Source organism: Diplotaxodon limnothrissa, linkage group LG10, assembly GCF_057381915.1.
Source record: "Diplotaxodon limnothrissa isolate DT_005_m linkage group LG10, D_limnothrissa_male_GT1.1, whole genome shotgun sequence".
Taxonomy (NCBI): Eukaryota; Metazoa; Chordata; class Actinopteri; order Cichliformes; family Cichlidae; genus Diplotaxodon; species Diplotaxodon limnothrissa.
The window spans coordinates 1,120,001-1,137,500 of NC_140605.1; the positions used below are offsets into that span (position 1 = coordinate 1,120,001).

The 17,500-nt window shown below is 46.3% G+C and overlaps 1 protein-coding gene across 1 annotated transcript in view; it reads right to left on the minus strand.

The window, feature by feature from the left end:
* The window catches only part of sytl2a (synaptotagmin-like 2a), a 30,320-nt gene that overhangs the window by 1,693 nt on the left and 11,127 nt on the right, over positions 1-17,500 (minus strand). Inside the window, exons 6-14 of the mRNA XM_085364223.1 lie at positions 17,454-17,500; positions 16,970-17,037; positions 16,807-16,887; positions 16,371-16,531; positions 16,108-16,210; positions 9,989-10,150; positions 9,816-9,912; positions 9,630-9,735; positions 8,264-8,469 (exon numbers count right to left, since the gene is read on the minus strand). The exon at positions 17,454-17,500 is cut by the window's right edge and continues 61 nt beyond it. Coding sequence (XP_085220349.1) covers positions 8,264-8,469; positions 9,630-9,735; positions 9,816-9,912; positions 9,989-10,150; positions 16,108-16,210; positions 16,371-16,531; positions 16,807-16,887; positions 16,970-17,037; positions 17,454-17,500 — 1,031 coding nt within the window. The remainder of the gene's footprint in view (positions 1-8,263; positions 8,470-9,629; positions 9,736-9,815; positions 9,913-9,988; positions 10,151-16,107; positions 16,211-16,370; positions 16,532-16,806; positions 16,888-16,969; positions 17,038-17,453) is intronic.

The window sequence follows — 17,500 nt, forward strand, 5'->3', positions numbered from 1 at the left end:
CACCAGTGTATTAGACCAGTATTAGCTTGATGTATGCAGATGGGTGTGTAACTCTTATGAGCTGTTTGGGCTAACTCACAGGACTGCGTGTGGCAGTCACAAAGCAACCTTTGTGCCTTCCAAGCACCTCCTGCCTTTCACAAAAATGGACATTAGAAGACCACCAATAAAGTGATGTCTAGATTACTGTGATGTCCAAACATTTAAGGTTTTCCTACTTGAATGTTTAGTTTTTGTTGAAAGTGACAATTTCTCCTGAGGAGAGCACATGCTCTCAAAATTACCAATGATAAGAAGAGTGATATTCTGAGGTCAGAGTTTTCTTAAATGCAGTTCTAAACTGGAAACGCTCGTTTAAACATTCTGGGTGATTAATGAGGCCAGTGAAAAGCTGCTGTGGGAGCACTGTGTGGTAGTCCATTTAAGCGCTGGCTTTCCAAACTAATTAACAGTTATGGCGGCAAAGATCACAGTAATGCCTGCTTACTTTGGCATTATTCAGTGGATGCCACCTGTGTGAATCCCTCTGATGTGTTTCATCCTTTACAAAAATGTAATCACAGTATAACAGAATATATGGTATGTTAATAAAACTGGAGTTAATATATCTGTAAACCTTGTGACATCATCTTCAATTTATAATAAAGTGCAACTTAAAAATATGCAGAGTCCTTTCCACTTGATTGAATGATCTGACATTTAGTTCATTTAGTTTCTTTGCTTAAACAGTCGTTCTCAATCTGTGGTGCGCGTACCACTGATGGCACATGGGCTCCCTCTAGTGGTACGCAGGAAGTCTTCAAGACTTTTTTTAAGATTAAATAATTATTTAAAATATGCATACATTAAATGTTCTTTACTGCAAGATAACCGAAATTGAGTTTAAACTAGATTTTGTCTTTTTTTGAAAAGCTGTATTCAGCAGGCACGCTGACTAGGCCAACCTAACCAGTAGCTCAAAGGGTTGACAAACTGAGTCGTGATGGCAAATGGACGCATGAAAAATGACAGTTCAAAAGCGAAGCGATCCTGGCTCCAAACAGGAAGTATCAAAAGGAGAACTGTAGTGAATATTTTGACCGGCACAGCAGAAACTGAAGCCGACGACAGTGAACCCAGCACAAGTGTGAGTAGCAACTTCAGCAATACCCGTGAAACTTCTGGTGCGTGATAGCATCAAACGACGCAAAACAGTGAAGACGTGATTGAAGTCACATCAAGTTCAGATTCTTTTGGAGTGGGACAGAGGATGAGCCCAGGACGCTGTGCGCAGAGTGCGGCGATGTTCTTAGTAATGAATGCATGAAACCATCACAGGGTTCACGGCACAGCGAATACCTGGCACTTTCAGACACGGCCGTGTGCTTTCTCTTTCCATTTGCACCACGTATCTATGAGAAGGTCGGCTCTTCACTCGCCTCTAAGGCTGAAGGTGTGTTTACGGAGCCATGCACGTCCCTTTAGGTACGGAGGCCAAGTTGCCAATGACCACCAAATAAGATAAGATCAATCTTTGTTAGTGCCACAAGTGGGAAATTTGTTGTTTCTGTTTCGATTGTTTTCATGAAGCTGTTGAATGTTTTAATGCAGTCATTTTGTCACATGATGGGCATTTCAGTCAAGTACAGTTATGACTGTTTATGGCAGGTAATAACAATCATATAAGAAATAAAATAGTCTCGTGTAAACTGTATATGTTGTTAAACAGGCTGATACTACTGTACTTTAATCATAAGGGTGGCCATATATTTTCTGAGGTGGTACTGGCTGTGCACAGTTTGAGAACCACTGGCTTAGACAGCAGAGCAGCACATATTCCTGCCATGTTTGAGAGAAACGCACAAAGATCCATGATTATCAGAGTGCTCTTTGCCTGACCTGTTGTATCCCAAACGCACCATGAACTGAATTTTACTAAATAAAAACATTAGCAGTGCAGTTTAACAATCAATTCAATCTTTTAAATCACGGCTTAAAACGTATTTGTTTAATCTTGCTTTTTCTACCGGCTAAATGCTGGCCTTGTTTGCAGAGATTTATTTATTCTTTTAATTTTCCTATTATGCTTTTATTTCCGCTGTGTGTGTCTTGTCGCCATTGTGTTTTGATGGCATAGTTATATTGTGCTATAGTTATATTTTTTCCTGTGAACATAATTTTACACTTCTATTTTTTTATGACTCTGTTTATACTTGTGTTAATTTGTTTTATGTTAAGCACTTTGGCATGCCGTTGGTTTTTAAATGTGCTCTATAAATAAAGATTGTTGTTGTTCAAACAAAATAAATCAGCAATAACCATAAAGTGGCGGCATCATTTTCTGCCTTCTATCTTGCTTGTTTGGTGAGCACGACCTCTGCTTTATTTGCTGTAAGTGAATATCTGCATGAAAGCTTCAACATTATGATTCTGTATAGTCACAGAAACCCTTTTAAAAACATTTAAAAGGTTTGAATATAAAGTGTAGTCAGTCTGTAAATGACAGCGCCCCGTGCCGGATACACAAGACATTCCCACCAGGTTTCCTAAATGTTTCCCAGGAGTATTACTGCTTGTGGTTGTACTGTCCACGTCACGATATAAACACCCATGGCGTAAACTTGTGAAGGTCACTGCAGCTGTATTGCTGAACTTGACAGTAAAAAACATTGAGCTGCTGACAAGAATCCAGGATAAAGTGAAAGAGGAAAACCCGGAGTTGGATGTATTTTTCCTCTGCACAAACTAATGCTGACCACCACAACTTACTTTACGACTCTAAGGCCGACTTATTGACTTTGGGATGAGTATCTCAGCAAGTGCCGAAGTTCAAAACAGGAGATACATGCATGAATGTGCAGAACACAAAGCTACAACAGAAACATCAATTTGTGCATGAAATATAATGTGAAAGCCTTCAAAGCCAAAATGATTTGCTTCATTCTCAAGACAAATGTTGGGCGACACATTCGCTCGTTTCCACTGAAGCAGGGAAGATCTGCACAGAGAACTCTGCAGCTAATTCTCAGATTTTGAAAAGACTGAGAATTGACTTCAGTTAGTGTCACTGGACCCTCAGACAGCACTACAGGAGTTACTGATAAATCTTTAGTATTACTCTATTCTAAAGAAGTTTCTAAAGTTTAACTCCATGAAACTGGATAAAACTGCAGCCTCCAAACCTCCAAGAGATGAAGATGCTGGTGTTGTTTGGCTCTACCTACATGTGTGAGCAAACTTTCACTGAACACCATCTCTGGGGGAGACGAGACGGTGTACAGAGCTGAGGTTCAGAGGCAGATTGGTGTGCAGACAACAACCTGGACCTCAGTACCACCAAGACAAAAGAGCCGGTAGTCGACTTCAGAAGGAGGAAGTCTGAGCTGCAGCCTGTCAGCATCAACGGGGAGCGGGTAGAAAGGGTGTCCAGTTTCATGTTCCTGGGTGTGCACATAGACACAGACCTCCAATGAAGCTCTAACACCTCTGTGGTTTGAAAGAAGGCCCAACAGCGTCTCCACTTTCTGAGAATCCTCAGAAAAATGGACCTGAAGGAGCTGCTGACCGTCTTCTACCGCTGCTCCATTGAAAGTGTGCTGACATATTGCATCTGTGTGTGGTTCTCCAGCTGCACCACAGCACACAGAAAGGCACTCCAGACGGTCATCAATATGGCCCAAAAAATCGTTGGACATCATCTTCCCTCCCTGAAGGACCTGTACAGCACTCGCTGTCTCAGGAGGGCACGCAGCTTCCTACGGGACTGCACACACCCAGGACACCGGGTGTTTAAGCTGCTGCCGTCTGGCAGGAGGTTCAGGCTGCTGAGGTCCGGGACAAACAGACTCAAGGACAGCTTTTACAACAGGGCAACAGCCCTGATCAATGCTAACAGCTGACCTGATTGGCTACCTCCCTGGACTTTTTTAGGGGGTAACAACAATAACAATAATAATATTTATATTTAGAACAAGGTGCAATAAATATACACTCATTTTTCTTTTTATTACTTAAGTTACTGTGTGGTGTGGTAGTGCCGACGTGGGACAGTTTTCCTTTTTCATTGTACTATGGATGACTGTGCAATGACAATAAAGAGTTATCTTTAAGATGGCGCCGGTGAGGTCGGCTGCCGTCACGACTGCTCCGACCACTTTTTCTTTGTCTTTGTTTTTTAAGTTAGTTTTCAGCGTTTCTAAATCGGCAAAATCATCACCATTGGGTACATTAGGTATGACAGTGACACTCTTGTTTCTATTGGTTTACAATGTACTCACAATTCGAAATTTTTAACTCCGGATCCGAGCTGGCCGAGTGAGATCTCGAGGGAGAACAAAGGGAAGCGGCGGCGGCCTAGAGGGAAGCGAGCCGGCGTCAGGAACAGGCTGAGAGCTCGTGCACACCGCACACCTCTGCCTAGCATCCTGCTCGCCAACGTCCAGTCACTGGAGAACAAGCTTGACGACCTCGGGGCCAGGATAAAGTTCCAGAGAGACATTCGGGACTGCAATCTCCTCTGCTTCACCGAGACATGGCTGAACCCAGCGGTGCCGGACCACGCCATCCAGCCGGCCGAGTTCTTCTCGGTTCACCGCATGGACAGGACACGGGACTCGGGGAAGTCAAGGGGAGGCGGCGTGTGTTTAATGGTGAACAACAACTGGTGCAACAGTGCGAACGTTGTTCCTCTCACACGCTCCTGCACACCAAATCTGGAACTACTGTCCATCATGTGTCGTCCTTTTTATCTACCTCGGGAATTTACATCGGTCATTGTAAGTGCCGTTTATATTCCACCACAAGCGGACACGGTCACCGCCTTATGCGAGCTGCATGAGGCACTCACACAGCACCAGACACAACACCGGGACGCTGCGCTTATTGTGACGGGGGACTTTAATAGCGCCAACCTCAAACGCGCAGCGCCGAACTTTTATCAACACATCACCTGCCCCACCAGGGGTGAAAGGACACTGGACCACTGCTACACTACGGTCAAGGACGGGTACAAGGCACAATCCCGCCCCCCGTTTGGCAAATCTGATCACGCCGCCATCTTCCTCATGCCAAAATACAAACAAAGGCTGAAACAGGAAGTTCCGGTTCAGAGGAAGGTCGCGCGCTGGACGGATCAATCGGTGGCCGCGTTACAGGACGCACTCGATGACGCAGACTGGGGCATGTTCAGAAACAGCTCCGACGATGACGTCAACGTGTTTACGGAAGCGGTTGTGGGATTCATCGGGAAACTAGCGGATGATACCGTGGAGACAAAGACTATCACAACGTTTCCCAACCAGAAGCCGTGGGTGGATAAAACCATCCGCGACGCTCTGAGATCCCGCACCGCTGCCTACAACACGGGACTCATGACGGGGGACATGGACCCGTACAAAGCCGCGTCATATAACGTGCGGAGGGCGGTGAAAGAGGCGAAGCAGCGCTACGGGAGGAAACTAGAGTCACAACTCCAACAGAGTGACTCTAGGAGCCTGTGGCGGGGACTAAGGACAATAACGGACTATAAAGCAACAACAACCGGTATGACGAACGCGGCTGTGACTCTGGCAGACGAGCTGAACACTTTCTATGCTCGCTTCGAGGCTGCAGCTAAGGTCTCCAACAATGCTAGTGTTAGCGGCGCTAACGGCTGCAGACAGGAAGATACTGCCAGCACCGGAAACGTGCTCGTCATCTCCGAGCATGAAGTAAGGAGAGCCTTCAAGAGAGTGAACACCAGGAAAGCAGCAGGACCAGACGGCATCCCAGGTCGTATCCTAAGAGACTGCGCATACCAGCTAGCTCCTGTGTTCACTGAGATATTCAACATCTCTTTATCTCAGTCGGTGATCCCCACATGCTTCAAAGAGTCCATCATTGTTCCTGTCCCGAAGAAACCCCACCCTGCTTCTCTCAATGACTATCGCCCTGTAGCCCTCACCTCAGTAGTGATGAAGTGCTTTGAACGCCTGGTCAGAGACTTCATCATTTCTTCACTACCAGACACACTGGACCCACTACAGTTCGCTTACCGTCCAAATCGTTCCACAGACGATGCCATCTCTCATCTCCTCCACACATCACTCACTCACTTGGACACTAGAAGGGGGAATTATGTTAAAATGCTCTTCATAGACTACAGCTCTGCATTTAACACCATAATTCCCTCCACACTCACCACCAAGCTGGAGCATCTGGGACTCAGCTCATCTATGTGTCAGTGGATCTCCAACTTCCTAACTGGCAGACCACAGGCAGTAAGGATGGGCGGACATGTCTCAGCCTCCACCACTCTCAGCACTGGAGCCCCCCAGGGGTGTGTTCTGAGCCCCCTGCTGTACTCTTTGTACACATATGACTGTGTGGCCACTACCAGCTCCACCACCATCATCAAGTTTGCTGACGACACCGTCGTGGTGGGCCTGATCTCTGATAACAACGAGACGGCCTACCTGAAGGAGATTAGGAATCTGGAGAACTGGTGCCAGAGGAACAACCTCCTTCTAAACGTCAGTAAGACAAAGGAGCTGATAGTGGACTTCAGCACTAAGCAGGAGAGGAACTACCAGACCCCTGTCATCAACGAGTGCCCAGTGGAGAGAGTGGACAGCTTCAAATACCTCGGAGTTCACATCACGCAGGACCTGTCATGGTCCTGTCACATCAACACCGTGGTGAAAAAGGCCCGACAGCGTCTCTACCACCTCAGACGCTTGAGAGACTTCCAACTGCCCTCCAAGGTGCTCAGGAACTTTTACTCGTGCACCATAGAGAGCATCCTGACGGGAAACATCTTAACCTGGTTCGGGAACAGCACCATGCAGGACAGACGAGCTCTACAGAGGGTTGTGCGGTCAGCTGAGCGCACCATCCGCTCCGAGCTCCCTGACCTGCACTCAATCTACAGCAGGCGGTGCTGGACCAAGGCCAGGAAGATCGTGAAGGACCTCAGCCATCCCAACAACAGACTGTTCTCTCTGCTGAGGTCAGGAAAGCGATTCCGCTCCCTGAAGACCAACACAGAGAGACTGAGGAGGAGCTTCTTCCCGCAGGCGATACGGTCTCTCAATCACACCACCACACAGTACTGACCCACACATATGGTTCTTACACACACTGGACTTTCTGGACTTTGGTTTTGCACAACACTGGTCACTATATTCTTCATTTCCGGTTAATACTTGTACAGCTGCTGTTATTGTGTATATATTTATTTATATTTAGATTTCTTCATACATTCTTATATAGTTCTATATTGTGTATTTTGTTGTACAGTTATTTTATTTTCAACTTTAATTTATATATTTTATCTTATTCTTCCCAGTTAAATTTACCCTTCATTCTAATTTGTGTTGTACAGTTATTTCATTTTTAACCTTAATTTATATTTTATTCCTTCTTAGTTAAATTTACCCTTTTTAATTTTTCATATTTATTTCCTATCTTATTCATAGCCTTTTCCTTTTTTTGTTTTCTTTAGGTCACGAGCAGTTGTCCAAGCATTTCACTACATATCGTACTGTGTATGACTGTGTACGTGACAAATAAAATTTGAATTTGAATTTGAATTTGAATTTTAATAAAGCACAAAGCCCAGAAAACTGATGAACACCAAAAGCTGTCCTGAGAATTGCCACAACTAAACTGACACCAAGCATCGATATTGTGACCAACAACACGGTTCCCAGTAATATTGAATAAAGTACGTACGTAGCTTACCTTAGGTGGGGATGGCGTAAATTAGGTTACTTACCCCATCCCCTACACCTCGCCCAGCCTGTCTTTAAAGCCCTTGTGCCAAACAGTTTGCCCACCTCTGGCCTACTGTAGACCACAGTGTAACTTCCCTCTGACCCTTTGACAACAGGGCTTCCTTTGCTTTCTCCTCCTTATATTCTCCAAGGAGCTTGGAAAGAAAAGCGTCTGGACTTCTTTAAGTGGCTTGAAGACGTTTCACCTCTCATCCGAGAAGCTTCTTCAGTACTAAGGTCAAATGGTGGAGAGTCCCAGATTTAAGCTCTGTGGGAGTTTCCCACCGAGAGGGACAAAGGACCCCCTGATGATCCTCTACCTAATCACACGAGCCAAGGTGTGAACATGGGTGTGGGTCACAATCAGCCAGGGTTTCGGGTGAGCTCATTGTGAAACCTGGCCCCGCACTATCATGTCAGGTATTGAGACTGTACTGGGTTGAGAAGTGAAGGCCAGGTTCAGTGCCAGGTGGAAAAGAGTTTGCATAGCTCACATTTGTACTTGATAGTCTGACAATGGAGTAAACTTTCACCTGTTCCCAGGCCAAGCCTCAGACCACCGATGTAGTGATTGTCGAGTCGGCCATGATCCCACACTGTGATCTCAATGCAGACCTCCCTGAGATCCTCTGGTCGGAGGCCATCATACACCATGGTGTGGTTAAACATGGGATTGGCTGTCCTTGTCACTACGCGAGTTCTCTGTCTGCTTCTCCGGCTTGTATCAGGACGTAGAGTACTACAGCAGCAGGACAGGCAGGAGATAGAAGGAAACAATTCATTTGGAAGGAACGGACTGAAACACTTGTGCAAAGTAATCATAATGAAATCAATAAATAAGACATGGTAAATAATAAATAAGTCACAGTCCTGGGTCTGTGACCCAGTTTTTGAATGTATTATGGACTCATGATTCTTTCATTGGGATTTTAGAGATGATTGATCTTTAAGTCTGTTGTGAATATAATATTACTACTTTGTGTTTCTAAGTTTGTCTTTGCTTCTAGTCCTTGGTTTCTCATGATGTTACTCCTTTTCTATGTGCAGTCTCCCAGTCGTGTCCCCGGAGTCTCCATGTCTGTTTATCCCAAGTCTCACTGTTCAGTTCATGTGTCTCAGTGTGTGTTACTTCCTGTTTTACTTTGATAGTCTTCAGTCTCGTTTGCATCGTGTTCAGAGTGTGCGTCTCGCTCTGTGTGTTGTTGTGTTCTCCTTATTGTAGACGATGTCCTGTTTAGTTTTGTATTTTGCCTTTTGTTCTTTGTCACCTTTGTTACCAGCAGTAAAGCTGTGATTTTGACTTGACTTCTGTGACTGCATTCTGGGTTTCACTCTGTTTGTATATTGTGCCAAATATGTGCTGCAGGCAGGTGTGGAGCTATTGAGAATTCTCATTTTCAGATGATGGGTGCACTGCAATGGATCAGTGATATTTTCCAAATAATTGCTTTTGTAAGGTCATTAGTCCAAAACTAGATGATGTTCACTTAACGTAAAACAAATAATCAGTTAACTGGTTAATTGTGTGATAATTTTACAGGAAGCAGGCGTTCTAACTTTGACACTTTGTTTACGTCACTTTTACAATTAGCTGCTGCTTCGGGACTCCAACTGCAACCAATCACACAACTGTCTCCACTCTGTCTCGATTGACATGTATTTTTATTAATGTTTTATTGTCGGGTCTACCTTACAATATGAAGCACCTTAAGGTTGCTGTGGTTTGGCGCTGTATAACTAAAATTGAACTGAATTGAAATTAAATGGAGAAACTATTTGAAATAAACCAGTTTGATTGAAATAACATAATTAAACAAGAAAATATTAAATGGTTTATTTTGGTTTTGTTATTTCAAGGTTCAGACTTTGGATCTCAGCAAACAGTGTACTGTTTCCTACCATTTCACAAATGGGTCGATAACGAGGCCTCTAACCAGCGGAAGATTCTTGCAGTCTTTCACCCAAATCTGCACCTCAGCGCTTTCCATCGTAGATGTTCTCCTACCTGTGCGTGCAATAAGACCACAATAAGTAACATAAATGATAAACATAAAGGGAGAGAGCTGATCAAAAGGAAGGCCTCACCGAGGGATGTCTGCGGCAGGAATCTCAGAGCGACTCTCATCTGTGCTCTGCTGTCGATAAGACACGAGGCAGCTGGTGCTGAGGCTTGTGCTGACACCTAAAGGATTACGCTGAGTAAATGTCTAATAACTGCGACAATATTCACATAATGCTTTGAGAAATTAAGCATTTACCCTGGTTTTTAATACATATTCATTTATCTGCGTGTTGCTGAAGTCCCACTCCAACAAATTAAGGTTCACGTCACCCAGGAATCGGTTGCGTCCGAAGCTGCTGTCGTGCCACACTGAAACGTTCAGACTCTGAGTTTTCAACACCTGCATCATTACTTTAAACTGTAAAACGGGAAAAGACAATGAACAGAAGTAGAGCATTTTCACAACATATCCTTAGATATAAATGCCATCCTGTAAAATCCTGTTTCTATAAGATTGTCAGCAACGATGTACATTGGGGCAAAAAAGTATTTAGTCAGCCACCGATTGTGCAAGTTCCCCCACTGAAAATGATGACAGAGGTCAGTAATTTGCACCAGAGGTACACTTCAACTGTGAGAGACAGAATGTGAAAAAAAATCCATGAATCCACATGGTAGGATTTGTAAAGCTCCTCCTTGAATCGCTACCTTATCGTGGTGGAGGGTGTTAAGGTTCAAAATTGAGGAAGGAGAGTACAAACCACCCATGGTCCAGAAGGTCTTGGTCAAACAATGATTTTAATGAACACACGTGTGGGAAGAACACTCTGTACGCCGACAGCAAGTGATCTCCGACTTAATCAAAGCATAAACAGATATTTTATAGCATCAGGGTTTGATTTACTGACAAGGGGTTTGTGTGTCCCAGGGATCCCAGGGGCTATGTTGTCTGGGGGCTTTTGCCCCCTGGTAGGGTCTCCCATGGCAAATTGGCCCTGGGTGAGGGACCAGACAAAGAGCGATTCAGAAGACCCTTATGAAAAGGATACCGAGGGAACAGTTTACCCTGCCCGGGATAGGGTTACCGGGGCCCCGCCCTGGAGCCAGGCCCGGGGAGGGTGCCCGAGGGCGAGCGTCTGGTGGCCGGGCCTTAGTCCATGGGGCCCGGCCGGGCACAGCCCGAAGAGGAGACATGGGCCCCTCCTCCCGTAGGCCCACCACCCGCAGGAGGCGCCATAGGGGTCGGGTGCATTGTGTGCCGGGTGGCGGCCAGGAGCGGAGGCCCTGGCGGACTGACCCCCGGCTGCCAAGACTGGCAATAGGGACATGGAATGTCACCTCTCTGGTGGGGAAGGAGCCTGAGTTAGTGCTTGAGGTTGAGAGGTACCGGCTAGATATAGTCGGGCTCACCTCTACACATGGCTTGGGCTCTGGAACCAGTCTCCTGGAGAGGGGCTGGACTCTGTCTCAGTCTGGAGTTGCCCCTGGTGAGAGGCGGCGGGCTGGGGTGGGTATTCTAATATCCCCTCGGCTTGCTGCCGGTACGTTGGGGTTTTTCCCGGTGGACGGGAGGGTTTGTTCCCTGCGCCTTAGGGTCGGGGAACGGGTCCTGACTGTCATCTGCGCTTATGCGCCGAGTGGCAGTTCAGAGTACCCAGCCTTCTTAGAGTCCCTGGGGGGGGTGCTGGAGGGTGCTCCACCTGGAGACTCTGTTGTCCTGCTGGGAGACTTCAATGCTCACGTGGGTAACGACAGCAAGACCTGGAGGGGCGTGATTGGGAGGAACGGCCTCCGTGATCTGAACCCGAGCGGTGCTTTGTTATTGGACTTCTGTGCTAATCACAGTTTGGCCATAACGAACACCCTGTTCGAACACAAGAGTGTCCATAAGTGCACGTGGCACCAGGACGCTCTAGGCCGTAGGTCGATGATCGATTTTGTAATCTTATCAGCAGACCTGCGACCATATGTTCTGGACACTCGGGTAAAGAGAGGGGCTGAGCTGTCAACTGATCACCACCTGGTGGTGAGTTGGATCAGGTGGCGGGGGAGGACGCTGGACAGACCTGGTGCACCTAAACGCGTAGTGAGGGTGTGCTGGGAATGTCTAGCAGAGGCCCCAGTCCGCGAGATCTTCAACGCACACCTCCGGCAGAGCTTCAACAGCATTCCAAGGGAGACTGGGGACATTGAGTCCGAATGGACCATGTTCAGCGTCTCCATTGCCGAAGCTGCTGCATTGAGCTGCGGCCGCAAGGTGGTTGGTGCCTGCCGTGGTGGTAATCCCCGAACCAAATGGTGGACACCAGAGGTGAAGGGAGCCACCAGGCTGAAGAAGGAGTCCTATTGGGCTTGGTTAGCCTGTGGGACTCCGGAGGCAGCTGACAGGTATCGACAGGCCAAGCGGAATGCGGCTCGGGCAGTGGCTGAAGCAAAAACTCGGGTGTGGGAGGAGTTCGGAGAGGCCATGGAAAAAGACTTTCGGACTGCCTCGAAGAGATACTGGCAAACCGTCAGACGTCTCAGGAGGGGAAAGCGGTGCTCTACCTGCACTGTGTATAGTGCTGGCGGAGCGCTGCTGACGTCGACTGAGAAAATTGTCAGGCGGTGGAAGGAATACTTCGAGGACCTCCTTAATCCCACTGACACATCTTCCGAAGAGGAAGCAGAGTCTGGGGATGAGGGGAATGACCCGCCAATTTCCGAGGGCGAGGTCACTGAGGCAGTTAAACAACTCCTTGGTGACAGAGCCCCTGGTGTTGATGAGGTCCGCCCCGAGTTCCTTTGTCACTGATTCTGTTCATAATTTTTATGGACAGGATTTCTAGGCGCAGCCAAGTGGCGGAGGGCTTTCACTTTGGTGGCCTCAGAATCTCATCTCTGATTTTTGCAGATGATGTGGTTCTGTTGGCTTCATCGGGTGAGGGCCTCCAGCTCGCACTGGAACGGTTCGCAGCCGAGTGTGAAGCAGCGGGAATGAGGATCAGCACCTCCAAATCTGAGGCCATGGTTCTCAGCCGGAAAAGGGTGGAGTGCCCACTCCGGGTTTGGGGATGAGTTCCTGCCCCAAGTGGAGGAGTTCAAGTATCTCGGGGTCTTGTTCGCGAGTGATGGGAGAAGGGAGCCGGAGATCGACAGACGGATTGGGGCTGCAGCTGCAGTAATGCAGACGCTGCACTGGTCCGTCGTGGTGAAGAGGGAGCTGAGTGTAAAAGCGAAGCTCTCAATTTACCGGTCGATCTACGTCCCTACCCTCACCTATGGCCACGAGCTGTGGGTAGTGACCGAAAGAACGAGATCGCGGATACAAGCGGCAGAAATGAGCTTCCTCCGAAGGGTGGCTGGCCTCTCCCTTAGAGATAGGGTGAGAAGTTCGGCCATCCGGGAGGGGCTCAGAGTAGAGCAGCTGCTGCTCCACATCGAAAGGAGCCAGCTGAGGTGGTTCGGGCATCTGACAAGGATGCCCCCTGGGCGCCTCCTGGGTGAGGTGTTCCAGGCATGTCCCACCGGGAGGAGGCCCCGGGGCAGACCCAGGACACGCTGGAGAGATTATATCTCTCGGCTGGCCTGGGAACGCCTTGGTATTCCCCCGGATAAGCTGGAGGAGGTGGCTGGGGAGAGGGAGGTCTGGGCCTCTTTGCTTAGGCTGCTGCCCCCGCGACCCGGCCTCGGATAAAGCGGATGAAGATGGATGGATGGATGGATTTGTAAAGAATTTATTCGTAAATCAGGGTGGAAAATAAGTATTTGGTCACCTCAAACATGGAAAATCTCTGGCTCTCACAGACCTGTAATGTCTTCTGTAAGAAGCTTTTCTGTCCCCCACTCGTTACCTGTATGAATGGCACCTGTTTGAACTCATCATCTGTATAAAAGACACCTGTCCACAGCCTCAAACAGTCAGACTCCAAACTCCGCCATGGCCAAGACCAAAGAGCTTTCGAAGGACACCAGGAAAAGTATTGTAGACCTGCACCAGACTGGGAAGAGTGAATCTACAATAGGCAAGCAGCTTGGTGTGAAAAAATCAACTGTGGGAGCAATCATCAGAAAATGGAAGACATACAAGACCACTGATAATCTCCCTCGATCTGGGGCTCCACGCAAGATCTCATCCCGTGGGGTCAAAATGATCATGAGAACGGTGAGCAAAGATCCCAGAACCACACGGGGGGACCTGGTGAATGACCTGCAGAGAGCTGGGACCAAAGTAACAAAGGTCACCATCAGTAACACACTACAACGGCAGGGAATCAAATCCCGCAGTGCCAGACGTGTTCCGCTGCTGAAGCCAGTGCATGTCCAGGCCCGTCTGAAGTTTGCCAGAGAGCACATGGATGATACAGCAGAGGATTGGGAGAATGTCATGTGGTCAGATGAAACCAAAGTAGAACTTTTTGGTATAAACTCAACTCGTCGTGTTTGGAGGAAGACGAATACTGAGTTGCATCCCAAGAACACCATACCTACTGTGAAGCATGGGGGTGGAAACATCATGCTATGGGGCTGTTTTTCTGCCAAGGGGACAGGACGACTGATCCGTGTTAAGGACAGAATGAATGGGGCCATGTATCGTGAGATTTTGAGCCAAAACCTCCTTCCATCAGTGAGAACTTTGAAGATGAAACCAGGCTGGGTCTTCCAACATGACAATGATCCAAAACACACCGCCCGGGCAACAAAGGAGTGGCTCCGTAAGAAGCATTTGAAAGTCCTGGAGTGGCCTAGCCAGTCTCCAGACCTCAACCCCATAGAAAATCTGTGGCGGGAGTTGAAAGTCCGTGTTGCTCGGCGACAGCCCCAAAACATCACTGCTCTCGAGAAGATCTGCATGGAGGAATGGGCCAAAATACCAGCTACTGTGTGTGCAAACCTGGTAAAGACCTATAGTAAACGTTTGACCTCTGTTATTGCCAACAAAGGTTATGTTACAAAGTATTGAGTTGTATTTTTGTTATTGACCAAATACTTATTTTCCACCCTGATTTACCAATAAATTCTTTACAAATCCTACCATGTGGATTCATGGATTTTTTTTTCACATTCTGTCTCTCACAGTTGAAGTGTACCTCTGGTGCAAATTACTGACCTCTGTCATCATTTTAGGTGGGGGAACTTGCACAATCGGTGGCTGACTAAATACTTTTTTGCCCCACTGTAAGTAGCACTCGACTCATTGATGCCCATCACGATTACCAAAGGTTAGTCCTTTATAATACTTCCTTTGAACAACTAATATTTTGAATATTTTGAAATACCAGTGGAGCGCTTTGTTCTTACGGTGCAGGATTGTTTGCTTCCTGGAGTTTCTCAAAGTTCGGCACCTCTCCCTTGAAGCCAGATCCTATTTTCAGGAGACACTTTTAACATAAGGCTTCAGATTTCCCTTTTGCTAAAGCTTATGTGCACCCAGGGCCAGATCAGATCATCCTGAACAGCCCCTTAGTTTTGTTGCTAAACTGTTAGGCCTCCTGAGATGTGATGCGTTCCTTTTCTCCTCTTTCATTGTTATTTATAAGCTTCTAATGTCATGGAGTGGGTCATCTTTCCCCTTTAGTTTGGGCTTTGCCTCTCTGACCTCTCTCCTGGTGTCTTTATGTAAATATCTGTAGATCTATAGCTGCATGGTTCTGATCTGCAGTTACAAGTCCAACCACTCCACCCTGCTCTCAGACGAGACAGCTGTGACAGCTGGCTGCCTCTGTGTGGTCAGTCGGTGGTTTTTCCCTGTTAAAAGTTGCTTGTTGACTGGATGTTATATAAATACAACCTCAGATCTCTGTGCATGAGATTTCTCCAGATTCTTGGACTCTCTGGTGATTTTAACTACTGTTGATAATGACATATTCAAAGTTTTTCCACAATTTTACATTCAAGAATATTCTTCTAAAATCGTCCCACAATTCGTGGAGTTTTTTGCACATTTTTTAAATCCTGCCTCTCAAAGGTATCCTTTTCATATCCAGTTATGTTACCGACCTATAGTAAGTAAGGAGCTAGTAAACCAAACTAGGTGAAAACTGAATTTAAGAAAAACCTGTTTCTTCTCAGTACTGCTCAGTTTTCTGGCGTTTTGTTGTCCCCATCCCAACTTTTTTTTGTACATGATAATGATGTATAAGAATGAGCTACTTCTTTCATGAAATAGTCATTTTCTGAACAGGGTTTATAAAGCTGGTGTGCACTGAGCAGAGGTTGTATTAATAAAAGGAAACGTACCACAGCCAGTGAATTTAACAGCTGGAATCATGAAACAAGTACAACCGGACACGTTTTGAATAAAATGAATAAATTCATTTGATTTTTTTCAGCTGAACAAGAGTTCAGGGTTTACACAAACAGACATGTGTAAAAGATTAAATATGGCACTCTCACCGTGAGGATTTCACTGTAGGTGGGGTTTAATGTCTTCTTTTTTACACTGGTTTTTCTCTTTCCCAGCTTAGTTGTGTCTGGAAGAAGATAACATTTCACATACCTGTGAATGCACAGCAGAGTTAAACTCTTGTTCTAAACTTGATTTACTGTATAGAGTGAATATTTGACACTTTATGTCAAGGAAATACATCTTTAGCAAATGTGATTCATATTTCAAACTGTTCGTTAAACGTGGGGTTGTTCCAGCGTTCAGCACTTACGGGTCAGAACGATGTTTCTTTCTGTCAGCTGTGGCCAGATCTCTGCAGTGCATCACAAAGATATGAAGCTCTCCAAGCTTCTGGATGTAGTTCACAGCAAACTGGATGCTTCCTTGGACGTTGATTTCAGCAGAGTCTGCAGGATAAATGCTGCTGCTGACCTGTTCAGTCATGACAGAGGAAATAAAAAACGTCTCTGATATTTGGGCCTTTTTATTTAAAGTGAAAACTGTGACTTTCGTATTGTGTGTATTGTATGTTTATTCACTCTGTAACAGGTTCCAGTCTATTGCTCCCATATAACAGCAACATTGCATCTGCACATTAGCAAACAAACAAACTACCAGTTTTTGCATTCTAATCTTTAAAAAGTGACATAATCTACACGACAAATTAGCATTCAGTCTTTCAATGTAATCAACACATTGTGACATACAGAGGACGTTAGATTATACGTGGAGCTGCTGGTGTTCGTTTCAGCTCTCACGTTGGTCTTCAGAGGGCCTCCACTGTCCTTCTGTCCAAGCAAAGAGAAACACCAGGTCAAACACAATGTACAGCTGCATTCAACATGCACGAGTCAAGCAAGGCTAATTTACCTTGTTGTACAGAAGGACGGGTTCTGACACGTTGCTTTTCATCAGCCTCGAGCTGGAGAGTCTGGAAGCTTTTGGTGGAAGAGAGGAATTTTAATATTGTGCAGTGCAATGAATACAAAGTATGCTGATGTTGAAATCACTGCTCAGCCATCTTTTGCATCCTGATTAAAATGTGTATAAAGATAACTTCATGTTTATCTTTATTACCATCCATACTTAGATGCATTCGTTGGCTTGAATTGCACTGGGTTCTCTGGGTACCACGAGAAAGTACTTAGAAAGGCGGCGTCAAGATTTCTTTTGTTGTACCTCTGAAAATCTTTACCATTACCGAGCAGTCGCATTTACATTCTGACCTACAGAGATAAGCTGCACACACTGACGTGTGCAGTGGACTGCCGCTGCTTGTGCCTGCAGTGATATGTACTAATGTTGCTGATTCAGTTTTAAAGGGTGCTGTTGCACGTGCAGTGATGGTCGTTACTCGTTTGTGAGGTTAGGGTCAGATTTTCCAGACTTTCGGATGAAGAC